The sequence below is a fragment of the Lagopus leucura genome, unplaced genomic scaffold (genome assembly GCF_019238085.1).
Source record: "Lagopus leucura isolate 7727_CA_CO unplaced genomic scaffold, USGS_WTPT01 Super-Scaffold_100001, whole genome shotgun sequence".
Taxonomy (NCBI): Eukaryota; Metazoa; Chordata; class Aves; order Galliformes; family Phasianidae; genus Lagopus; species Lagopus leucura.
Window position 1 is genome coordinate 24481643 of NW_024962262.1, and position 26178 is coordinate 24507820.

Sequence of the window (26178 nt, forward strand, 5' to 3'; positions counted from 1 at the left end):
TAGCAGAGGACAAGCACAAAGAAAATTTTCTTCCTGTGAAGAAACATAATTCCTGGATGCAAGGACATTCACTGCATGATAACGCGCTCAATACTTGGCTGCATATCTGGAAAGACTTGTTTTAGCATCAGTGGAGATTCTTTGTGCTGAATGAGAAGACACTCCTACACCAAATGACTGTTTAACATTCACAGCTAGATCTGTCCCTTCTTGTAATGCTTGTATTTACTAGGAAGTAACAATATATGCTTAATATTTTCAGCTTGAGTGTTCAGAACATAAGTAAACAAATAGCATTTGATATTCCATGTTACCTAGATCTCAAACTTACATACATCACTGCTTATACCAAAATTCCTTTCTAATACAAGTTAGAAACACTTTTTCCAACAGAATTAGAAGGACAAATCATTATAATCAAAAGTGCTTTATTTCTTACTTTCAGAATGTGAGTTAAATGACTTAAGTCATCATCTGTACTGTAATTAAAATCAAGTCAATAGGGGCTTTTTTCCTATCTTTCCCATAGATAAAAGCATCCACTCATTTCCACACCAATTCAATAGGAACAAACAGAACACACTTCTAAAGGATGCATGAGCAAGCTACATTCATGATAACAACATTCACTGTTAAATACTAGTAATTTCAACAAGCGAATCGATCTCTGACACTGTTTAAAAATCTTGGATGCTGAAGAAGAGCAATGGCAGTAAGTTCACTCCTGGTTCATAAAAATAACTAAGCATTCAAGTGTGGTAAGATTTAAGAAAATTTTAAGTGGTGGGCCTATTTAAGAAAACCAAACTTTAAGCTCTCCCATACATTGCTTTTTTCAAGATCACTTGCAGAGATATTCTGAAACCTTCGGATATAATTTCACTTTGTATTTCTGAGCAGTGCCCAGTGTTCCAATCCTTTATTAACTCTACAACTTCGAATTCTTCTTACAAAGGCTTCTACCACATCAGCCTGTCATATTTTCAGCAGCCTAGAAAAAAAAACAAACATATTTAGTCAGCAAAAACAGACATCATTTATGTTGCAGATTTGAAGCCAGTTATGAGATAAAAAGGGAAAATGAAAGCAACACAAATAATAAGACAACTACAACAGAGAAGAAATAGAACATCCCTCAATCATGTATATGCACAATTAAGCTTATATACACACATTAAACATGTAAGCAAATATAAAATATGCACAAGTGTAGGAGAGTTAGAAATAGTCAAAAAACTGAAAAATAATGGGGAAAAAAAAGCCCTGAGTAGTATGCATCTAGTCAAATCTAAAAGCTGAGTTCTCTAAGAATCAGAACATAGTCTTCAAAAACAGGTATATAAACAACATAAGATACCAGAGTGTTTAGGTAGGCATTCTTTAAAGGGCAGATGAGGATTTTTTAACTATAGTTATCTTCCCTATTAACCAAAGTTATATATGGCTTTTTGTAGTTTGGTATTTATGATGCACACACCATGAAATGCTGTAATTTGTCTTTTGAAAGATGTAAAGCACAGGCTAATGGGGTTACAGCAATGTGTGGAGACTACGTTAGCCACAACACCTTCGTGAACTTGTTTACAAGTATTGCTGCATACTATGAGGCCTGAGGCTGTATAAGGAGCTGATACAGGCTGAAGAAGAGAGCTGCAATGAAGTCAGGACATGATGCAGATAAAGGGGCAAACAGTGGCTGAAAGCATCCAGAAGATAAATTTGTATATATCTATATACATATTTTTTTTTACTTTAAAGGAAAACTTAGAAATTGCAGTATAGCAAACTGAAGCATGGATCCGATTCTCTTAAAAGCGTGTGCTTTTTAGGCAACAGCATTACCTTTAGAGCTTCTGTAGCCTTACGCAGTTCTTTAATAACAGAAGACAGTGCTTCTGGGTTGATGCCTTGTTCACAAAGCCGCACACAAATAGACAAGGTCTCCATATCCAACCCAGTGTTCAATATTCTTGAAATCTCAAACAGGACTGCAAGAGAAAAAAGAAAAGCGAATTAGTCCCTACAGTGATCAGAACAGTCATTCATCAAAACTGAATTTCTCCTGTAGAGCGTGGAAGTAGCAGTCATGGAATCTCAACAGTATTCATTTTTGGTTTTCCAATGTATAAGGTAGAAGCCACAGGTTCTGAATGACTTCAATATAACAGAAAACAGTGAGTAAAAAAATCAGTTATTAAAATGCTTGCTAATTATCTGAAAGATGGCTATAAGAATAGCTGCTTTTGAACTCCAAACACTTACTGAAAGCCCTACTCAAATGGACTAGAAGCTTTGACAGTTGTTTTCAGTTTTACAGCCCTTTCCTCCTATAGCTACACCGAGCTTTATGTCTAACATTACCAGCAGGCTGAATATAAGTAACAGTATTTGAATTGTATTTGTTGTGAAGAATGACATGATCACGTGTCAGTATGAAACTTTTTGTTGAAGGAGATCACAGTCAGTTTTGCATTCAAACAAGTCGCCCTCTTCCAAAGGCTCCATGGAAGGCCCCATTTACCTGGTACCCTTACAGTTTTCATTATATGCACAACACCACACCTTGTCACTACTTTGTTTATGCTACAGTACTCACAACCATGAAGCTAAGACTTCATTTATTTACAGTCCCAAATTAGGGGAAAGAAGCAGGTCATCCTTACCACATGAAATCAATATGGTGACTACTGTCCACTTGACAGCTCTGGAAATAGCCTATGCCAGTATACCAAACACTGTAGCATAGCCTCAGAGTTGCATTTACCCAGGCCAAGCCACTGAAGGCCTAACACATCCACTCCATCCCGTGGAATTCACAGGGAAAAACCAAATATTGTGTTAAATAAAAAAATAAACACTGACTTCCACATAAGTACATCAATACTCATGAAGCCCCATAAGCAGATTTGATTAAGAATACACTTAAGAGAGGAAAGCAGTCTGCCAGACCACAGTACTAGCTACAAGACACAAAGAAAGCTGCCCCCACCACAACACAGTATTTGACTTCCATTAGCTTGAAGGTAAACTACTCCACATGGTCCATTACACTGCACACCCTGCCCTTTTGGAAGACCAACACTCACATAGAGCAACAACAAATTGATGCATTTCTAATAAAATGCAATTGAACATTAACTGCTCCAAAAGTGTTAAAGACTATTTAGTCTTTCCAGAAACAAAGAACTGTTATTTTTTCTACTCATTTAAAAGTTCATTATAAAATTTACTAAGCCTGATACATACCTGAAGGCAGAGAAGTACATGTGAAAAATGATAAGCTCAAGTTTCTTATGCCAGAAAGAGTTGCTCTCACTGGTCTCTGCCAGTATCTAAGCATTGAGCCATCTTTGGTTGAGATGCAAAAGCTTCTCTAACAAAAATTTGAGCTCTTAACAATTCTGCAGAGAATCACAACTAAATGTGTACATATGATATTCTAAATCAAATGTTTCACTTGCCTAACATTTATTGTTTGTGTTTTTTTAAAAACTACTTCTACCAACCCATTTGCTTCCTTTACGTGCATTTCATATGCGACAATAAAACAAGTTGCAGCACAGCTTCCCTGTTCTATTCTAGGTCTGAAAAACCTCATCACAGGTCTTTTTTTTTTTTCTCTTCATGATGAGTCTTATTCAAGGAAAAGCTAATTACATAACATAGCCATCAGCCTTCACAAAAAGAAAGTGCTTATAAGCACATTTGTCAAACAAAAATTTCAAAAAAATATTTTGAACAGCAGGAAGGACCCTACAGCAATTTACTAAATACTGCAAAAGGATGAGGACTCCTTTAAGCCAAATCTTTAAGCATCAAGTGTATTTTATTTTTTTTAGGTAAATGGAAATTTTACTTCCATAAAATTACCTGACCTCAGTAGATTAAATTATGAGAGTGCATCCTAAATATACATATTGTTACAAAGGAAGCATGGGTTCCAAAATCTGAAAGCTAGCACACTTTTCACTGAAGTTCTTAAAGCCTTACTTAGCCTTTAATTCTGCATGCTCTTGCCTGCCATCCTGCAGAAATGGAAAAAGGGCAGTTATAAAAGTACAGTTATAAAGCTTAGTATCACCGTCCTTCCCAAACAAATCTCTCTTCAGGCACACAGGAGCACCAACACAGCCTTAACAGGCCTGCCAGTCCTGCCTTGCCTCCAAAAGCAGCTGCTTGATGAAAATACTGGGTCAAAGGCTACACAAGGTCACAAGGTCTTAGATAAAGAATACAGTCATAGCTAGAATACAAGGTAAGGATGTAAGAAGATAGCAAATATTAAGCAATACAAGTGAATACGTGCCTCCAGTGTCTCCAGACCCTCCTTAGAGCATTTCTAAAAGAAGTCTCCATACTCAACTCAAGGGACTTCTCATCAACTTTCCCCTCAGTCTGAAACCCATGTAAGCTTTTAGCATTCATTTCATGCTTACTGAAGACACAATTGAAATACATCTCCCATACCTGCTATCCTCAATTACCTATAGTTGGCTTGGGGGAGAAAGTGAACAATTGCTCTTTAAACATCCTGACTATATTTCCCACATCTCAGAAATTTAGAAATTTGCCAACACTTACAATGCCATTCTGCCACACTGTTTAACCCACAAGAGCCTCAGTTTTCTTTATCAGGATCTACTCAAATTCTGTAGTAGCAACTGCTCTCCTCAGAGCTTCTTAAAGACTGAAAGAACTGGGGCTGTTCAGCCTGGAGAAGAGAAGGCTCAGGGAGACATGATAGCAGCTTGTTAGTACCTAAAAGAAGCCTGTAAGAAGGGGACAGACCTGTTAGCGGGGTCTGTTGAGAGAGGACAAGGAAAAATGGCTTCAAGCTAAAAGATAGGAGATTTGGTTTTAAACTGAGGCAGGGGAGGTTTAGGTTAGATATCAGGAGGAAGCTTTTAATTCAGAGGGCAGTGACGCACTGTAACAGGTTGCCCAAGGAGGCTGTGGACGCCCCATCCCTGGAGGCACTCAAGGCTGGGCTGGATGTGGCTCTGGGCAGCCTGGTCTGTGGTTGGTGACCCTGCACATAGCAGGGGTTGAAACTCGATGATGTCTGTGGTCCTTTTCAACCAAGGCCACTCTGTGATTTTATGATAAAAGTTGCTCTGACAGGCAGCAGACACTCCACCCTTGAGACATTCAAGGTTAGACTGGATAAAGCTCTGAACAACCTGATGGAGCTGTAGGTGTCCCTGTTTACTGTAGAGAAGTTGGACCAAATGACATTTAAAGGCCCTTTCCAACTGAAACAATTCCACAGTTCTTCACTACCACCCTTCCTCAAAGGAGAGACACAGACTAAGCGGAGCTCTCAGCAATAGGCCCGTTACCTGAGCTAACAGGTCAACAAAGAGGCCCCAGTGGTGCTCTCTGCTGCAGACAGGGACAGCCCACAGACGGAGGCACAGCTGCTACAGCCCCACAGGTTTGCCACCCTCCACCAAATTCCCAGCCTGGGCCGCATAACGCAACTCACACTGCCAACTTCGAGCAAACTACTGAAACCAACCCCACATATCTACAAACCGTTATGCCTTATTAAGCGCTCAGCAGCAAACCGAGAAGCATCACGAGACCCAAAAGCACCGGCACAACGGAAAGGGCCGCACCCACAACCCCGCCCGCCTCAAGCAACGAAGGGATAGGGCAGACCCCCCTCCCAGCCCCGAGCGCGCACCGTCCATCGTCTCCCGCACGGCGTTGAGGCTGGCGGCATTGCTCGCCATGGCGACCGCCTACCCGGAAGCAAAAGGACACCCTCGACCCCGCGTCATTCGGGCGCTCCCGCCTCCCCCCGCCACGTGACATCCCCCCCTCCCCCCAAACGGAACCCTCCCGCTCGGCAGCAGGAAGAGGAGAGGTGGGCTTACGTTCGAATTTGTGCAGCGGCTCTCCGAGCGATTGGTCCGTTTGTGAGACGAGGGGAACCTACGATTGGCTCGGCGGCGGCCGCGACGCGCGTTGATTGGGCAGAATCCGGGAAGGGGCGGGAGTGGTTAAAGAGCCGCCCGGCGCGGCGGAGGCGGGCGGTTTAGATTGCAGTCGGGTATGAGCGAACGTCGCGGTGGCGGCTCGGTAGCGGCGGTGCGGTGTTGATGCAGGTAGCGGGGCCTCGAACGGGCTGGCCGGGCCTGAGGAGCGGGGGGTGGCCGTTGATGTGGCTGTCCCGTCGACACGCGGCTCCGGTCCTCCGCTCCCCGCTGTGTGCGCTGCTTGGTCTGCGAGGAGTGTGGGGCCTTATCGCTGCGGGGCAGCGACCCCGGCTGCTGCTGACAGCTGCTCGCCTCTGAGGCCCCACAGTGCCGCCGTTCGGTACGCGAGCTGACGGCAGGAAAGCGATTGGTTTACTCCCTGCCCGTTTCTGTTTCAATCGCGTTTTCAGTGTCTTGTTTCCTTTGGCTTTATTTTTTAAGTTTTGTCTTTGTGCCAGCCTCGTTTATGGGCTTCTCACTCGCCCAAGCCAAAGTCTGCTTTGCCGTTATGAGTTTTCTGTCTCCTCTGAGTGATCGGTCATCTGCTGAAATGTTTAGGATGACCCTGACGAGTCAGAATGATGATTTCCTCCCCTCGCATTTCCCTCTTTTCTCTTCCCCAGGAACAGCGCGGTGCTATGGGCGATACGGAAGAAGCCCACATGCAGATCAGCCCCGAAACTCCTGGGCGGGTCACAGTCCTGAATCCTTTTGAAAGTCCCAATGATTATTGCACCCTTCAGGAGCAGATTGTCTCCAGTCCTTCCGTCTTCAAATCAACAAAATCTTCATCTGTAAGATCTCATCTTCTGTTGTATGCAGTGCTAATACTTCAAAGCACGTAACACAGTGCATTTATTTGATGTAGAGTGTACTAACCCAAAGAACTTGAGGTGTTTTTCTGGTTCTTTCAGTTACCTCAGTATGCTTCATTTAATGCTAATACTGTAATTTGGTCTTCCCACCTTCTTGATAATGAAACTAGAAAGAGTGTTTTGCTAGACTGTTTTTCTAAATGCTACTTGCTCAGTATTTTGTACTAAAGTGTTACATAAATGAATTACACTGCTTTATTCCCAAACTGGATTTTATGAACTATGACTGACAGTGCCTCGAAGTGAGTCTCTGTGGCCTGCTTAAAGGCTGTCCTGTGTCTCCCATGAAATGTAAAGTAAAAGGAAGGTTGCTATACTATCCTGGCTTGGATGATGATTGAAGTGCTTTCAGGGAGCCACAGTTTTCATTGTGTCTATCTAGAAGCAACTAAACTTTATCCCATGTTTCAGATCTTTAGTGGGCCTGTCCCCCAGAAATGCAGGGGGAATAACATGACACCTCGGTTAGTAATTCTTAGTAGTCTTTCACTTAATATTATCTCATAATTATTTTAATTCCACCATCAAGACAAGAAAGCCTGATTTTTAGCTTCCCTTTTAAAAAAATATTTTTAGATCAGCAAGTATTCATATGTGCATTTGTTTTTTTCAGACACCAGGAAAATTTAGATGGTCTATTGATCAGCTTGCTTTAATAAATCCTGTGGAAATTGACTCAGAAGATATCCGACGCCAAGCAATGTATTTGAGTCACGCTAGGTAACTTACCATCTGTTTTTATGCTGTTAACTTAGCTTGAATAGCAGAACACTGTTCATTTGCTTTAGTTATATTTCTCACGTCGTTAAAAACCTTTCATTCCAGTTTTTCAACATACATTTTCTTGTTCCTGATGTGAATATAATATTCAGATGCGGCCACTTCTGGGTTGCTGTTTTTAAATCTTAAGAACTGCCGATCCTCTCTGATTGCAGTTTGGAGGATAGCCAGATACAGCAGTCAGCAGAAGCAAGAAAAATGCCTTGCCAATGAATGTTGTCTGGCTCTCTCTCCTGCTTCTTGTCACAACGCTATTTATCTTCTTGGAGTGTACAGTTTTGGGACCTATGAAGCATAAGTGTTTTTGGGACTCCTGCAGAAGGATAGAGCTGGCGAAGGCAGTACTATTTGAAAGGTACAGACTGGAATTAATGTGAGGGAGGAAAGACCAATAATCTTGCTCTCTTTGAGGAGAAGACTAGTAGTTGCGTAAAGTAATTTGGGGATCTTTATCTCAACTTTCCTTTCTTTGAGTTTTCCTGTGGGTACAACAAATGACTGAAGTAAAACAGGCTTGGATCTTACTGAGGGATTGTATTTGACACTAACGTGGCTTATGTGACAGTTCAAGTGATGATTAGTGCTGTGGCCAGTAAACATAAACATGTTGTCTCAGTGGGTCTTTTCAGTCCGTCCCATTGCTTCATGCTTGCTGCAGTGTTTTTCAGTCTGCCTAGATGTGGTGTGGCCGTGGCTGCCTATTGCAGTGTCGTACAGACAAAGGAGGCTGTTTCTGAGTACATGATTGAATGCATAGAGGTCTAAGCATATAAAACTGTATGGCAACTCAATGTACACAGCATAAACACTGCTTTATGGAATCTAAAGAGTGTCATAAATACAGCTCTTGGCATTACACCTGCCAGATGAAAGAATTGACTTCTTGAAACCTGTGTTATGTTGCACAGACTGTATGCTTGATTTTAATAACGCTTGTCAACAATTGCAAATTATCACAAGCATAAGGAATTTGGTGAATATTTTCAACAGTTAATTCTCCATTATGTAATAGAAACATTGGGTAGCAGCAGTGTGAAAGCTTCAGAGTGCTTTGCAAAGTCTGAATGTGCATCATGTGTAGAATTAGATTTCTGCAATATTACTGTTTTCATGAACTGGCCATCCATACTGTACGCCTACTGCACTGTTGGTTTTACTGTTTCTCCTTTGGAATCTGGCTTGTAGAGACACTTATTAATCATGATCCACTGTGCACAAACAGTGATTGTATGCATGTTCTTTTAGTATGATAGTGAAATTTGGGGCAAGTGTCTTCACTGAACTGTTACAGCGTCTTCAGCATCGTCCAACGTAACTGAAAATAGCATTTCAGAGTATTGCAGATCTGTTCAAAGTCCGATTCCCATCAAGGAGGGCTATGAGAAATTTTATGTACAGGTACCCCTGTACATGTTTGTATGGCAAATAATGTCTGTTATCTGACTGATTTCTAAAGTGATGTACTCAGGGATATTAATTATGCATGGAAGCATTATGTGATTAATCTTCCTAAGATTATGAATGTTCATTGTAATCTTTTTGAAGCTTATTAAAAAATACCCTAGAAGTAAGATTTGATTGTGACAGTTAAAGGAAGTAGAAATGTAGAACGTAACACATCGTTTGGAGATGGCTGATGTAAATACAATTCTTTTTCTAAAGAAAAGTTATTATGTAATTCAGACTTCTCTACTTTCATTTGTTATTTTTTGCAAAGGTGTTCAAGGGAATGTGTTAGCTGATTCAAATTGAAACATGATGTTTTGTTCTTGAGCTGAAGAAAATATGGCAGTGCAGTCATTTAAAAGGGGGAACTCTGCTGGGAAAGTAGGCTGTCTTGGGAACTTCAGAATGCAAACATCTTAAATTCTTCTGATTTTGTAAGCCTACTTTCATGGTAACCTCAGCAGTAAAAGGTATTCATCTGAACCTGAACATAACTGAATGGATTATTTTGAAAAATCAATTATTATTGACTTTTTGTTCCAATAAAAAGCTTGCTAGTGCAAGGAGTAAATAGGGCAGTGAATCTGTACTTAGGAATTGTATACATCTTTTTCAAAATCACTGAAGTAACTGAAAAGTGTTTGTCTGTTTCTAAGTTTATGATATGAATTCATTGCTTTAACTGTGAAATATTTTAAGATGGGGTTAAATTTTGTTTATCATGTTTTTCTCAAATCATGGAATCATAGAATTGCTCAGGTTGGAAAAGACCTTAAAGGTCATCGAGTCCAACCACAACCTAATCATCCTGCCCTCACTCTAACAACCCTCCACTAAATCATGTCCCTGAGCACCGCATCCAAACAGTTTTTAAACACATCCAGGGATGGTGACTCAACCACCTCCATGGGGAGCCAATTCCAGTGCTTCACAACCCTTTCTGTAAACAAGTGTTTCCTGATATCCAACCTAAACTTACTGGCACAACTTGAGGCCATTTCCCCTCATCTGTCACCAGTGAGAAGAGACCAGCCCCGCTCTCGCTGTAAGCACCTTTCAGTCTACAGACATGGTTGAACATTATTTTTTTTTCCCAATTGTGATTTTCGGTAACTTAATTAGTTTTTTGTTGGTGTTTTTCCTTAGAATTGATAAGGAGACAGAAGAGAGGAGGCAGAAAGCCATTGAGGAGGTAATAAAGCTTTCTGTGCTTAAAAATCGTTGTTTCATTTTAGCTATTTGCTTTAAGAAAAAAAAAAAAAAAAAGTTGATTATAGAACTTCAAAATCCACAGTTTTCCTGAGTGGTAAGAAAGTAATTTTTGCATCCTATCCCTTGCAGCAATACAGTTGGAATGCTCTTTTGTTTTTTGTTGTCTTTTACATGCCTTTAGGTGAAAATAGTATATTTTCTATCTTTTGTGTTGGTTTCCCTCCAGGAATTATTAATGTAGGGTAGTTTATGATTCTTTTCCTGCTTTTAAAAAAAAAAAAAAATGTGTAGCAGAAGCTTGGTGAATGTTTCTGTCTGTTTTATGATTCTGTAAAGATGCTTTTTAGTTGGCTTATGTCTAAGATACTCACAAAATCATAGAGTCACCAAGTTTGGAAAAGACCTCCAAGATCATCCAGTGCAACTGTCCACTTATCACCAATAATTCTCACTAAACCATGTCCCTCACTACAACATCTTAAACATTCCTTGAACACCTGCAGGGTCAGTGACTCCACCACCTCCCTGTGTAGCCCATTCCAGTGTCTGACCCCTCTTTTGGAGAAGCCAACCTTTCCTGACCTACTCGACTGCTTTAAATCTGCATTTTAAAAGGATTCATTGTAAGGCACAAGAACATCCTGCAACCCTGTCTCTGTTGGATAACCTTCATAGCTTGGGTAGCTAGCTGCATCTTTCAAGCTCAGTTTTCTTGCTTAAGATTAGCTTCTGTTGTGAGAACAGAACTTGCCATGTGTTTTTTGAAGCTGTATAGTAGTGCTCGTGTCTTTAACATCTGAGCATTCTATGTTGTAGCTGTGACAGCAGGTATGGTTTCTAGTTTGGAAAAAAACCAAAAAAAACCCCAAACTCTGAAGGACAGTGCTCATACATATTTCACTGTTAGCTGGTTTATCCAAGCGCATTTAAAATATTGCCAAAAAGCCTTGGTCATCCTCTTTGTCTGTTGTTAATGCAGAATCCTTTCAGTACTTCTTCAAAATAGTCTAGTTATTAAAGGACAAAATTTGTAAAACTGGAATTTGAGAAGAACTATGCTAAATTACTCTGCCAGGGTGGTAGTATGGGGTAAGCACCATAGAGATCATTTGCATTTTTGGATGAGTAATTAGTATTAAATGAAACTTCTGTACAGTTTCATTCTGCAGGCCTGCGAAAATGTTACTGTGTTTTTTCTGATCTAGTTTTTCACAAAGAGTCTCATAGTTCCTTCTCCTTGGACTGAACATGAAGGCAAGCAAGTTTCACAGTTTAATTCAACAAAATGTAAGTAGCTTTCATCTGTCCGCTCAAAGTCCAGCATTGGGAATAATTATCTTTTTTTTTTTTTTTTCCAATCTCAGTTTAAATTTCCAGAAGCACTGCTGAGAGATGACACAACTGATGGGATTTCTAGCAGTCCTCTCCAAGTGCTTTATTATTTTGAATATCATTTATTAATCCTGAATCTTACTTGTTTTCTTCAGATTTGCTTTTTGAGATCCTGTTCTTAATGCTTTGTTTCCTGTCCTAACCTTTCTTCAGCCAGCTTCAGACAGACATAATGTTGCTGAGACAATATTGAGAATAGACAGCTCTTCTGTCTCATTCTATTTTTTTTTTTTTTATCTCCAATATCTGCATGTAATCATAGAATGGCCTGGGTTGAAAAGGAACATAATGATCGAGTGTCAACCTCCCTGCTATGTGCAGGATTGCCAACCACCAGACCAGGCTGCCCAGAGCCACATCCGGCCTGGCCTTGAACACCTCCATGGATGGGGTATCAACAACCTCCTTGGGCAACTTGTTACAGTATGTCACCACCCTCTGTGTGAAGGACCTCCTCCTGATATCTAACTGAAATCTCCCCTATCTCAGTTTAAAACCATTCCCCCTTGTCCTATCACTGTCCACCCTTGTGAACAGCTATACCCCTTCCTGTTTATATGCTCCTTTCAAGTATTGGAAGGCCACAATGAGGTCTCCCCAGAGCCTTCTCTTCTCCAAGCTAAACAAGCCCAGTTCCCTCAACCTTTCTCATAGGAGAGGTGCTGCAGCCCTCTGATCATCTTAGTGGCCATCCTCTGGACCTGCTCCAAGAGCTCCACATCCTTCCTATAGTGGGGGACCCAGGCCTGGATGCAGTACTCCAGATGGGGCCTCACATGAGTGGAGTAGGGGGGGGACAATCACCTCCCTCTTCCTGCTGGCCACCCCCTTTTTTTAATGCATCCCAGAACACAAATGGCCTTCTGGGCTGCAAGCTCACACTGCTGGTTCCTGCAGCTTCTCATCCACCAGGACCCCCAAGTCCTTCTCTGCAGGGCTGCTCTCAAGGAGATCTTCCCCCAGTCTGTATAAATACCTGGGATTGCCCCGACCCAAGTGCAGCACCCTGCATTTGGCCCTACTGAACCTCATTAGGTTTTCATTGGCCCTTTTCTCCAGCCTGTCCAAGTCCCTCTGGATGGCTTCCCTTCCCTCCAATGTATTGACTGCACCGCTCAGCTTGGTGTCATCCACAAACTTGCTGAGGGTGCACTTGATGCCATCATCTGTGTCATTGATGAAGATGTTGAAGTGCATTGGTCCCAAGACCGACCCCTGAGGGACCCCGCTTGTGATCAGCCTCCACCCTGACAGAACCATTGATCACAACCCTTTGGCTGTGCCCAGCCAGCCATTTCCTCATCCATCAAACAGTCCATCCTTCAAAATCCACAGCTCTCCATTTTAGAGAGAAGGATGTGGTGAGGGACCACGTCAAAAGCTTTGCAGAAGTCCAGGTGGATGACATCCACCAGCTTTCCCCCATCCACCAAAGCCATCACTCCGTCACAGATGGCCACCAGATTGGTCAGGCATGATCTGCCCTTGGTGAAGCAATGCTGGCTGTCTTGGATCACCTCTTTATCTGGTATGTGCCTTAACACAGCTTCTATTAGGATGCTCCGAAGGCACAGAGGTGAGATTCACTGGCCTGTAGTTCCCCTGGTCATCCATCATCTCTCATATTCTATCTGCTTTCCCATCAGTATAAATACATTGGAACAGAGTTCCATTTCTTTCTAGCTTTATTTGACGTGTTAATTCTTGTTGTCCTCTTGGTGCTCTGCTTTCTCACTGTTTGTGTATGTAGTATTCTAGGTTTTACTAAACTTATTCAATTTATGCTGTTATTTGGTTTTAGTATAAATGTAGACATAACCAGCAGATTGTGTAGTGAACAAATGAGAAGCTGGACAAGTGTTGGCTATGAAGTGTTGACTATTTGACAGAAAATCCTTAGGTTTTTTTTTTTTTTTGCAAGTTTTGACTGAGGATAAACTGTTAGGATATTTTGTGAAGTCTATACAACTTCTGAATGGTGTGTTTTTAATTGTGAGTTTTCAAGTAACCAATTACTGATTAAAGGACATAGAGCACAATCCTAAACCTAGGAAAGTGAGTGGTAAAACAATGTTTGAATGTTCTTAGCTGTATACAGAGGATGGAGTGGTAGATTGTTCATTTTTGTCTTCAAGTCCAGACTACATGATTTTCTGCAGATGTGTTTGCGTGAAAACAGCCCATGCAAGGTAGAGGAGTGGACAAAGTTTTGGGCAAGGTTGATGCTCCTTCACAAAGCTTCTAGAAAGGTGCTGGAATTCTGTTATCAGCTATAATTCCAACTTTTCTTAAGCATTCCTTTCTATGCTCTGCCAAGCCTTAATCAAACTACACAAACTACACAACTGCTTCTGTATCAAGTACACTAACTTAATGCTGCTGTGTTTCAAAGCTGTATGCAATTCATGCTTAAATTTCTTACCTGTCTTACAGCCATAGATCTAAATAACATTTCTCCAATTGGAAGACAGCTAACTTTGCCTGGGAAAACCAATGGTGAGTAAAAAGTGTTGTCTGATTGCAGGTTTTCTTTGAAGTGTAATGACCTCTTTTTTTAGGACTACTTAATTTGAAAAGGGGGAGTCAGTTTTTTTTTTTGTTAGTATTCATGTAGAAATAACTATTCTTGAACTGTATATTACTACTGACTTTTATGTTTCCCATAGTAATTTAATTATCGTATAGGTATATTTTTTCCAGAAGTTAAAAAAAAAAAAAAAAATCTTCTGTAGAATGCATTTTTTCCCAAGTCCAAATATATATGCATAGTCTGAGTTAAAAAATATTGAATATAAGCTGTGGGTTTATGGGGAAATTCTCAAAACTGTAAGTCTTTAATGTGTTGAATTGTTTTGAGTAACGGAATCTTGGTTATTCTCTCTGCCAAATAAGCAGTTTAAAAGAGGTCTTAAGATTTCTGCTATTTTAGATAAGCGTTTTTTTCTCCAGGGTATTTTGATCTTTCTCCCAGTTCATTTTCAATTCTGCCTTTTATCAGAGTTCTTTTTTCAGTTAAGCATCTCTCTCTGGAGGCCTCTATGCTGCAGCCCTCTATCTTATCTCTAGGCCTGAATATGCTGTGTATAGTGTTGACAAATCAGAATCCTAGCCTTAATTAACAGTTTTCCTTACTGCAACTTTAACTTCTAAATAGCTCTATCACAGTGCAATTTAAAAGCAAATTTTTGTTTCTTTGGTTTTACTGAAAGTTCACTGTAAGCTAATTTTGTTGTTTTTATTCATTGTAGCTGCTTGTCAAACAGTACTGTCTTTGCCAGTAGATTTTAATTTAGAGAAAATCCTAGGTACGTATGTGTTACAATTTCTAAACTTAATTATAGATGTCCAAATAGATGTGTTTTTGTCTTATTTTTGTCTTGTTTTTGCTTAATGTATGAATGAGAATTTTAAGGGAATGTTAAGTGGTTTTTAAAAGTAGTCATGTTCTGTATATTGCATGGGATACCTAAGGAAGTTCACAGATTAGAGTTTAGGCATAAAAGTGAGATTGGAGTGATATGGAGGTCAATTGGGAATACAGTAAAAACATCAAATACAAGCAAGTTACCAAGCAGAAAAACTTTTTTCCACGTTCAAGCAGGGGGTTACTTATCTTTGCAGAGCTGATTTACGCACAGCTCGCTGTCAGTGAGGCGCATAGCCTGGCCTTGAGCAAATCTATGCTGTAATTCTGTGCCTTTCAATATGTCTGTGGAGGTGACTAGAAATTATGTGGTGGCAAAAATGCCCTGATCCCTGAGGAGAGACGGAGACTAGACCAAAATTAACAGACGGGTTATAACTATTATCTCAAGCAATTGCTGTTGGATTCTCAGGCAGGAAAGAGGACAGGAAAGCCCTGTGCTTACAGTTTGTGTATGTGAATAGGCAGTTCAGAGGCGTTTGGCTGCATGCTTCTCTCCCAATACTGAAGTTCGCAACCCTAATTGTGCCAGTTAAGTTGAGGTTGTGTTACAAACCTAACAGAACTATACAAACAACTTTAGTGTTAGACCTTGACAAATGCTTCCATCAGTGAGTAGATTATTAATTCATGACAACTTCTCTTACAAGAAAAAGAGCAATTAGAATAGAGCAAGATACTTGAATGACTTTCGTTGATATGATTTTCTATTGTAAACTATAACTGCTTTAACTTCAGGTTGAGTCTGTGACCATCAAAGCACATGAGAGACTTGAAAAAGAGTCTTGTCTTACCTATACAATATAACAACCTATTCTTCCAAGTTAAAGCATTAAGGATGATAGTCAGAAATGGAACTATGGTAGACAGTGGATTTGTTGTATGGTAACAAGTCTTCATTTGGAAGAGGTCCCTAGATTTAATTTCTTGCTGTATTGGTGAATTGAATTGTATGTTTTACTTTTGCAATGTATGCCTCCATAGTGGAAGGTTTTTTTTCTTCCATTCTTATTGGAAACAACTGCCTTCCCTTCATTTCTAGGTGAATATTTTAGAACTGATGAATTTGCAGATCAGTCTCAGGAAAATCTGAGCTCTTCATCACTCCGAAGAAAGCTGTTTTTGGAAGAAAATGGAAACATATCTGAATGTTTGACCCCTTCTCTGCATAATCCATGCAGTAGTCAGCCACTTGGAGTGCTTTGCTCAATAGATATATCTCCAGTTCGGTGTAGAAGCCCCCTGGAAACATCTAGTTCAGTAAGTAGCCCGATGGGAGATGGATGGGAGGTGACTTTATTGGCACAAACTCTTTACAGCAGTCTGTATCAATTCTATTTTCTGACAAACTCAAGACAATCATATTTCTGTAGTAAGCTTTATAGGAGATTAGGTATCAGGCCAATGTTTTTTAATTACGTTTTCAGAACAATTTATATGAGCAACAATTTTGAGAGAATGCAACTAATTTTTAATTCTAAAAAAGATGTGATGCTGTGCTGCTATTCTCTATTGAAGGGATTATGTTTTAACTTCCTTCTGCTATGGAAATTACGTAGGATTTGGTATATAAACTACTGAACTGCTTGTTCATAAAGTATGTTTACATGGAAAAAATACCTATTTAAATCAGTGAACTGTCTAAAATATTAGCTGATATGAGCAGGGATATAATTACATTCCCTTGTATCTCATAAACATTTGTGGTGGAAGAAATAACTTGTCATATGAATAGGTCTCTGAATACAGTGCTAGATATGCTCTTTTCCCCTCTCCATTGACTAGTGAATTCTGATGAACAGATAAATATTAGAACACAAAACATAATGTCTGTGTCTTAAATTAAGTGAGGTGAATCCTACACCAATGTAACCATAGCACAGCTAAGCTGTTTCAGGTGGTGTGGCTTCATCTGTTTGGAAACTGAAGTGTGTGGGAGAAAAACACAGTCCTAACAAGAGTATGGCTCAAAAGTAGTCTGTATTAGAGAAAACTGGTAATGTATTCCTACAACACAGTTATGCTGTTTGGAGATTTTTTTGCACCACACTCTCTTAAGCAAGGTCTCTCTTTTTTCTTTTTTTTTTCCTTCTTGAGGAGAACTTTATCTGCTTGTGCAATAAGTAATTCAAATTGATTCTGTTAAATATAAATAGTGGTCAGCTTTCATCTGTCATGGTATGAGTAAGATGTAATTGACTATGCAAAGAAGTACGTACTGTTTAGGCTGTTCATTAGTAACATCCACTGTATTTACAAACTATCTTAGTTGATGTAATGTGACAATTTATTTGGTATAAAGTGAAAAGTGCAACTGGAATATCTCAGTCAAGCTAATGGTAGAACAGATTGTCTTATAAGATTAAATTTCCTCAGTACTGCCATAATAAGTTAGAGAGCTTGTTATGCATGTTACTCTAAGTCTACATAATGAAGATATATATATATATATATATTTATTATTTTTTTTTTTGCTAATGAAGGGTCAGTTTTCATCTAGCCCTATCCAGGGAGGAGCAAGGACTTACAGTCTAGGAAGTATTACCAGTCCCTCATTTCCAGAAGGGTCTCCTGCACGTAATGGTTCTCCTACTTTTTCACCTATTGCTTTTCATATAAGACATACACCGCTGTCAGGTATGGTTTTCTTGTATATGTATTGTTCTTTCTTGATTTACATAATTTGATTATTAAAGCAGTTCTGCTCTGGAACTTGTTTCTGTTCAGAGTCAGAAAGGCATGCAGCTTGGCACACCGGCAGTCTCCTTCTGTATGGCACGCTTACTTTCTGGCAGTGAAATACCTTAATTGTGTGAAACAATTGTTTTTTGTAAGCAGATACATTTCCCTAAAGAAAATTATTTGAAAAGAGGAATAGAGACCTAATGAACAAAATGTAAGGGATTGATTTAATGTAAAGAGGGGGTTTAAACCTGAACTAAGTCAAGTCACAGTTTTTATTTGGCCCAAACCAAAGCACTTTAATTGGAAAATGTTTAGCTTTAGTTATCGAGTCGTGGCAATCAAGATGATTTAAAATTATTTTTTTTAGTGAAGAAACAACAGCTGTTGGTATTGTTGCTCTAGAAAATCATGCAGTCATAGAATGGCATGGGTTGCAAGGGAACTCAAGGATTGTCAAGTTCCAACCCATGCCATAAAGCTGCTCCCAAGGAGTTCTCCTTCCAGTCTGCACATATGGGACTACTCTGACCCAAGCACAAAACCTTGCAATTTGCTTTGTTGAACCTCACTAGGTTCACGTGGGCCCACCTTTTGAGTTTCTCGAGGTCTCTCTGTATGGCACTCCTTCCTTCTGCCCTATTATCTGCCCCACTCATCTTTCATCCATTATTTAGAGAGACTTAGGCCATGTTTATGCATGATTTTGCTTTCAGCCTTGTAATATTTCAGTACAGTTTGTTATATATAGGGATTGCATTGGTGTTTTCTCATTTTTTTTCTTGACAATTTTATTACTACTTAAATTTATTTTACATGCCTGTAGAACATGTACATTTACATTCATTAATTCTGAAAAAGCCACAGAAGCAACCTGCACACACAGTACTGTCAACAGAATAGAGCATCACTGTTTGAAAATGCAAAATACACAACAGGAAACAAAATGGTGATAAAACTTGGATTTAAGAAGTTTCCTTTATCATGATTGTTTTTGAAGGCCTTGGAGCAAGGAGGCAGTGCTCTGTGAAATACTGAGAGGCTGTCTATAATTATTGTAAGGAGGATAAGGCTTTGAGAACTATAACTTGTAAGTCCATCTGATGCAATAACGTTTTTTGTTTTTGTTTTTTACTGTTCACAGACCAAAGAAAACTTGCATTTTGTTCTCCAGATATTCCTTCTGTCTCAAATAGAATGACACCTGCAAGTACAAGAAGTCCTTATATAGATGGTTGCTCTCCAATTAAAAACTGTTCTCCAATGAGGCTTGGAGGGTGTAGAGGAACTGCCCAGTACCAAACTTCTGTCATTAGAATACCATTTGCTGTTGAAAATCACGATGAGGATGAGGACAAGGAAAATGCTTCTCCGGCAGAAGCGCGGTTCCCAGAAGTGGATAATGGAATCAACTTCTGTCAGCAAGATGGCGACACCTTTGCACCTGGTACACATCTCGTCGTTGCAACGGTGTCTATCACACCAGATCATTCGGAAGCTTGTCATCAAAGGTTGTCATCCTATCAGGATATAGAAGGCTTGAAGGAAAATAATACTGTAGATATGGCTGATGCAGCTGAAGTGTCAGAAAACACTTGGATAAAAGAAACAATTGGCAATAGCAGTGCACCAATGACCAGCTTTATGACAGGGATTACTTTCAGTATTGAAAACTCTCGCATGTGCATGTCACCTCTTGCAGAAAGTAGTGCAATTCCGTGCGACAACAGTAGTATTCAGGTAAAAAAGTTTGCTTCTCTGTAAAACTGACCTCAATGTAATATTCAGAACATCTTCCATTCACTTGCCTATTTTTTTTCACACCAAATGAACGTGGTATGGATTAAGTTGTGTTAATCAGATGCAAATTACATCTGTTATAAAATCTGTGGGGTTTTGTTGGTGGTAAATTGGAGTACAGTTTTAAAATCTGCTTCTTGATTTCAGGTGGACAGTGGCTATAATACTCAGACGTGTGGGAGCAGCATCATGGATACTGCAGGGGCTGAAAACAGTTGCAGAGAAAATGATGTGAACACTAACACACTTCAGACTAAACCTCAACTTCCTAAGACAAAGGTAGGAGTTCACTTATACAGAAGTGATTTCCTTTGCATGTAATGCACCCTTACTTTGTTGTTTCAAGGAGCCTGAGAGAAAAGTGTCTCAGGGAATTAAGTGTGGGGAAAAGGGGGGGAACACAACCAAACAAAACAAGAACACCTGAAGAACAGCAAAAGCTCCAGCATAGTAATATAGCATCATTACAAGAACTATGTTGAAAACAAGTAGGACAAATACTGTAATAAAATACAAGGCAATAAAATTAACATATTCTATGACAAAGTCAAAAGATGTTACGGAGGAAACTGAGGTATATGCACAGATGTAGGCTGTGAGGCTGCTTATGGTTTATGACGCACTGTGCATTGAAGTCTCCTTTACTTTTGCTTCTGTTCTTGCTACATTTTTTTTCTTCCATTGCCAGTTTTTAAAACTTGTCTTTAAATGTGTGCCTTACAAGCCAAGTGATGGCTCACCTTTCTTATTACAAAGAAGAAAAAAAAGACTAGCAATGCTCCCAAGCTCTTAATCTTGTGATCAGTGGGAAGTTCTTCCAGAGACTGGGAAGCAAGGCTGGTTTCTTTGCAGGAAAAAGCAAAGATCATCTCCTCATACTTAGTAACTATGGTCTTATGAATTTAGCTCACGGTCAAGTGCTTGGTATGATTTATGGTCTTTGATGGAAGGGGAGACCAGTGATAGTGTAGTGACTAGTCATAAAAATACTCAAGCCTGTTTAGCCTGTATCTATGCACTGATAGCTGCTGCTTTGCCATGGTAGAGAGTGGACTGATGGAGTCTCACAGATCAATTACATTGAATTTTGATCAGTTCAGATTTGGATAACTGTGCCCATACAGGAAGAACAGATGAATTTTTTAAAGTCAAAAATCTAAAAATACCTGCTAGCTCTGAGGTCTTATCCTAATCATCCTATTGGGTATAAATTGTGTGTGAATATATCCTTCAAAAACAACTTCTTCTGTGAAACCTGCTGTACAGAATCAGTGTACCATGCAACTGGCTTCTCCCATTGCTACTCTTAACATTTTTTGATCCTGATTAAGCCCAACTTTGTACTTTAAATTAGAATTAATTTTTGATGGCATTAAGTGCTTGATTCAAATCTCAAAACGGAGAACCCACAGAGAATGGAAGGAAACAAAGCACATGGCAATCACTGGCTGAAATACTTCAGTCTGGCTCACTCACAGCAGGTGGTCTGAAGAAGTTCTTACTGGCAGTATATCTCAAAGACTTCTCCAGAGAGAACAATCTTCCTTTCTCCTTCTCAAAATGGAGAAGGTGGGAGGCTAAGGTACTGAGTTTGGAATGTAGAATCACAGTGTTGGAAAGGACCACATAAGATCATCTAGTCCAACTGTCAAACTGTATTGTTTAGTCCAATCGTTACTAACTGTAACTTGACATTTTCAGATAGTAAGTTTGAAGTTTGAATATTGGGTTTGGGGGGGGGGGGGGGGGAGATTTTTTTGTGAAAATGGTTTTAAAGTGAACTTTTTCCTTGTAAACCTTAGGAGTGTTCTGTTTTAAACCACAAAGACAATCAGTTGCTGGGAGCAAAATCTCCAGAGAAGCAGTCCTGTTTCCATAAAGTGAAAATGCATCATACAGTATTTTGTCAAAGTGCGAGCTGTAACGTTTCTACCTGGAAACATAAAAATGAAAATCAAATTCAGGGATTTCACACAAGTGGTATGTAGTTCTGATGGAGAACTTGAATTGTGTTATCCAATAAATGTTTATATATATATGACCCCATTTGCCTGGATTGTACAAACTGTCTTGTTTTTCCTGATGGAAACGTAAGTTGGTTAATATGTGGGGAGTTCTTAACAAATGTGATTTTTTGGGGATTTTTAATAAAACTTATTGGTACTATTAAATGATTGTTTTGAAAATTAAGGAAGTTGAACTCTGTACAAATAAATCATTGAGGTTTTTTCCTACCTGTTACCACTCTGCAGAGGCTTGTTGTTTTCAAAGTCTGGGTATTACTTCAGCTTTAAGAAGGAGCTGCAAAATGTGCACAACTCCTACAGACCTGAGGGAAGTTTCTCTTTGGGAGAGAAAGTAAGCAGTGTTAGTCTTGATTTGAATTGCTTTCTTCCTTGGCAGATTTGTGTGGCTTGGTACCAAGAACACAGATAGAGATTAAGTGGAAATGTGATGGGAGTAGGGCTAGGGAAACAGGAATGGGATTGGAGTCTCGATCTAAAAAGAAATTAAACTCAGCTGTGACTTTCATTAGGAACATGTGTGTTTTACAACAGATTGCAAACCATTTAAAATGGGTGCTTTTGATTTTAATGATGCCCTGTTAGTCCTTCACATATTTTCCTTGTGAACAGCTGCATGAAAACTCCATTACAATTATGGAAATAATGTATCTTTTTTTTCCATAGTTAAATCTTAATTGCTTTTAGTAATAAGATGAGCTTCGTGTCTAAAGAATCCTTTCCATTCTTTGAGTAGCCTTTCTCTTGGTTTGACAGAAATCAAGAAAAAGGATAAGTGGCAGAAATTCCTTTACAGGAAAACAGAATCTCTTCCTTTCAGTCAAACAACTTATTAATGAAAGTGTGCATCCATCAGTTACCTGTACCAAATGCTTAACTAAGATGTACTACTCAGTACTTCCAATTAAATGATTCCTTAATGGAATGGTGCTGCCTTTCTTGTATTGCAGTAGACAACTGTAGTTTTACTTTCCCCTTATTTGTTTCCCAATTGTACTGTCTGCTGCAGAAATGACCAAAATATTTAGATAAGTATTTTGACATGTAATTTTGGTATGTCAATTTCTGCCAAAACTATTAGTTTTTAAAAATCTCATGATATCTTCAATGGAAAAAAAGCCACTACTGAACAATGGTAATAGAATGAGGAAGTCTGGAAGCTGAGAACTCCTTTTGCATTATCAAATGAGATTTAGTTAAATTGGATTGTATTTGCTTAAAAGGTTATTTTCAAATTAATTTCTTGTTAAGTATGGCATTCTTCCAGCCCTGCTGACTAAAAAGGAGATTGAAAGGGAAATACTGTAAGGGAAATACTGAAATGTCTGCATTTGTAGAGCTCTGAAGTAAACCTTTGTGGATTATTCAGAATATGTTCCAGTGGTTGCTCCAGCTGAAGTAGTGTTTGTTTCTTCTAGTAGCAAGGATAACCAATTCCAGGATGCTGCATGGAAATATGCTTCCAATTCTGAGCAGCAGCTCACAGAAGGGCCTGTCTCAAAGTGACAAATGCACGCTATTGGCACACTGAGCCTGAAATAGTTGGTCATGTCTAAATGTCAAGGGGACTGGAAAACATGTTAAAAATTTGCAATATGAACAGAATTGCATAGCATTACAAAGCAATGGGTTAGAATTGGGACTTCTGTGCAGCCGCTGTATGAATGGAACAATTCCTGAAAAACTTTGATCAATGATTTTACCATAAAGTGTTGCTGAAAAAATACACTTAAAAGAGAAACTTCTCTCAATTAAACAGTATTTGGTTTTAGTTCTCACATTTCATAATCAATACGTCTAATTAAAAAATAAAAACCTTCAGGTTTCTAACCAGTGAACACAACACACAAATTGTTACAGAAGTTAAAAAAAAAAAAAAACCAAAACATTTCAGTACTGTGTACCTAGCAATAACTTGAACCTAATGTCCCGAGTGCACTGCTTGATAAACTTGAAGCAGTGCCCTGCTAAAAGGTGAACTGCACTGAATTGATTACTTATAGAGGATTTTTTTCTTTTTAATAAAAAATTAATTTGGACATCTGGGAAATGAGCATGTTTAATAGGGCATCTGAAATGAGCCTCAGATGATAAGGTTTGAAGCTCAAAGACTAGACAACTTATTGTCAATTTAAAATATATTTATTATCTTGTCTTTTCTGTTTCTAATGATTTTAAGAATGAGTTGGAGTGGTGAATTGTAGATTTTTGGAATGTGCAAAGGATTTATTTTTTTAAGTCTGATCACCAAAAAATAATAGTATAGTGAGTATAGGTAAGAAGCAGGGCTGTCCATATCGTAATCATTTATGAACTGTATAGTATGTATGATTAAGACTTGTTTTCTTTTAATTAAAACTTGTGATTCTTTGTAATGCTGTGTTCTATTACCAGAGGTTTTTAAAGTAACTGCAGATTAAAACAGATACAAAAATAAAAGCAATCCCTAAGATGCTTGATTGTACCACATCCAAGTATTTCCTTAAATGCAAGGGGAAGATAACACCAGAAATGGTTGTACATGTGAAATAAGACATTCCTTTACCCCAGTGAAATGTTATCTTCTGTCTTGTTTCAGACTTCAGTCTAAAATTCAGATTTTATGAAACTTGCAAATATGCTTTGTATAATTGTTTTGTGGAAGAAACCTACGGTACGGATTACCATGGAAATCATTCGACCATTCTGTTTTTGTCTACCATTCTGTTTTTGTAGTCGTACTTCCTGCGTTGGTTGGCACATGTTGCACAAAACAGTCCTTGTTTACATTAAATAGCTTTTAAAAAAGAGTCTTATAACATGAATAGTTGTAAATTGAGTAGTAAAACAGAATAAAGACTTGTCTTCAATAGCTCACTTGTTTAGTGCTTTGGTATAGCCTGCAGCATTGTTTGGGAAGGGGGCGCTGGGGAACAGTGGAAAGAGGTCAGGCAAGCAGGCTGGCAAGCTGCTATAAATATATACATTTCAAAACTAATTTGAGTTACTATAATATATGGTCCTGCAGCCAAAGTGCAGAATCAGTTGTAGATCCAATATGCTGTGTGTTTCTTGGAACTAGCCTTTCTTTGTAAGATAGCCAGAACAGTCTTTCAGAATAGTGGTGATGGGATTACAACAGTCATGTAATGTGCCGTTTTTCTATTACAGTCAGTTAATCATTATAATTGTCTCCTTCTGAAGTCTTTATCAAGATGGGCTTTAAGTTTGATGAAATCCTCTGTAATGACAGCATTCAGGAAACTGAGTGAATACTGCCAAGTGACAGCTAATTAAGAAAACTACTGAACAGTGATTGACTTCAGCAGCTCATGAGTTAAGATCCTGGAGGAAAGCTATAGCATGTGGGATTGCAATTTCTTGACTCGTGAGCTAGGAATGGGCATTGGTAGAACAAGTCTGTGTTGAAGCTAGAAGGAAAGCTACTATAATCCCAGGTACTCTGGAGGATAGCTCAACTGAAATAAACTTGGAGAATTTGATAGCTACTACATTCGATAGATTGAGTTTTCCTTAGTTGCTGTGGTGGGAGTTCTGCACTGAGTCTGGGTATGTACCTGTTAAGATTACTTTGGCTCACTACTGGCAGCACTTATGTGTCTCACAACTACAAAGATAGGCGATCTAACATGACTTCAGGTTTTTGGAAAACTTCCAGTGTGCCAGAACTGTGGCAGTGCAAGCTAGATTGATCACTACCTTGTGGATTTCTGTATAATAGTTGAAAGGATGGAAACAATTATATTTAAGGCAGTTTGTCTGAGGGAAGCAGTGATCATAAAATCATTAAGGTTGGAAAAGACCTCCAAGATAATTTAGTCCAACTGTCTATGTACCACCAGTACTGCCTGTTAAACCACGTCCCTATAGACTACGTCTGCTCTCCTTAAACACTTCCAGGGACAGTGACTCCATCACCTCCCTGGACAGCCCATTCCAATGCCTGACCACTCCTGAGAAGAAATTCTTCCTAATATCCAACCTGATCGTCCCCTGGTGCACCTTGAGGCCATGCATTCCAGTCCTATCTCTAGTTACGCATTAGAAGGGGCTGACCCCCACCTCACCACAACCTCCCTTCAGGGAGTTGCAGAGAGCAACAATGTCTCACCTGAGCCTCTTCTTCTCCAGATGAAACAATTCCAGCTCCCTCAGCCACTCTTCATAAGGCCTGTGCTCTCCAGACAGAAGGATGTGGTGAGGGACCATGTCAAAGGCCTTGCAGAAGTCCAGATAGATGACATCCACCAGGTTTCCCCTATCCACCAAAGCCATCACTCCGTCATAATGGCCACCAGATTGGTCAGGCATGATCTGCCCTTGGTGAAGCCATGCTGGCTGTCTCAAATCGCTTCTTTATCTGGTATGTGCCTTAACACAGCTTCTGTTAGGATCTGCTCCGTGATCTTCCCAGGCACAGAGGTAAGACTCACTGGCCTGTAGTTCCCCGGGTGTTCCTTTCTCCCTTTCTTAAAAATGGGAGGAATGTTTCCCTTTCTCCAGTCATCGGGGTGACATGCGGAATCAAACCCTGTAACCCAAGTAAAATTACAAAGCAGGTA

At 39.4% G+C, this 26178-nt stretch overlaps 2 protein-coding genes across 2 annotated transcripts; one reads left to right on the plus strand and one right to left on the minus strand.

Moving 5' to 3' along the window:
- Positions 1-411: 411 nt before the first annotated feature.
- MZT1 (mitotic spindle organizing protein 1) lies at positions 412-5792 on the minus strand. The gene is made up of 3 exons (XM_042867506.1): positions 5687-5792; positions 1843-1988; positions 412-991 (listed from the first exon to the last, which is right to left on the minus strand). The coding sequence occupies exons 1-3, from the start codon at positions 5733-5735 to the stop codon at positions 968-970; spliced, it is 219 nt and encodes a 72-aa protein (XP_042723440.1). The 5' UTR covers positions 5736-5792; the 3' UTR covers positions 412-967.
- Positions 5793-6025: 233 nt separating this feature from the next.
- On the plus strand, positions 6026-24467 carry BORA (BORA aurora kinase A activator). The gene is given in 14 exon segments (XM_042868509.1): positions 6026-6110; positions 6605-6775; positions 7470-7576; positions 10229-10274; positions 11500-11581; positions 14120-14182; positions 14935-14991; positions 16153-16370; positions 17594-17747; positions 18937-19532; positions 19740-19871; positions 21395-21572; positions 23038-23070; positions 23073-24467. Coding segments are annotated over 14 exon segments (1893 nt in total). The 5' UTR covers positions 6026-6104; the 3' UTR covers positions 23123-24467.
- Positions 24468-26178: the final 1711 nt, after the last annotated feature.

Bases quoted from the DNA above. Each gene is read 5' to 3' on its own strand.
- MZT1 (XM_042867506.1), bottom strand. From the start codon at position 5,735: ATGGCGAGCAATGCCGCCAGCCTCAACGCCGTGCGGGAGACGATGGAC. The intron at 1,989-5,686 runs GTGCGCGCTCGG...TTTCTCTTGCAG, and splicing joins CGTGCGGGAGACGATGGACG to TCCTGTTTGAGATTTCAAGA. The intron at 992-1,842 runs GTAATGCTGTTG...TTTTTTTTCTAG, and splicing joins AGGCTACAGAAGCTCTAAAG to GCTGCTGAAAATATGACAGG.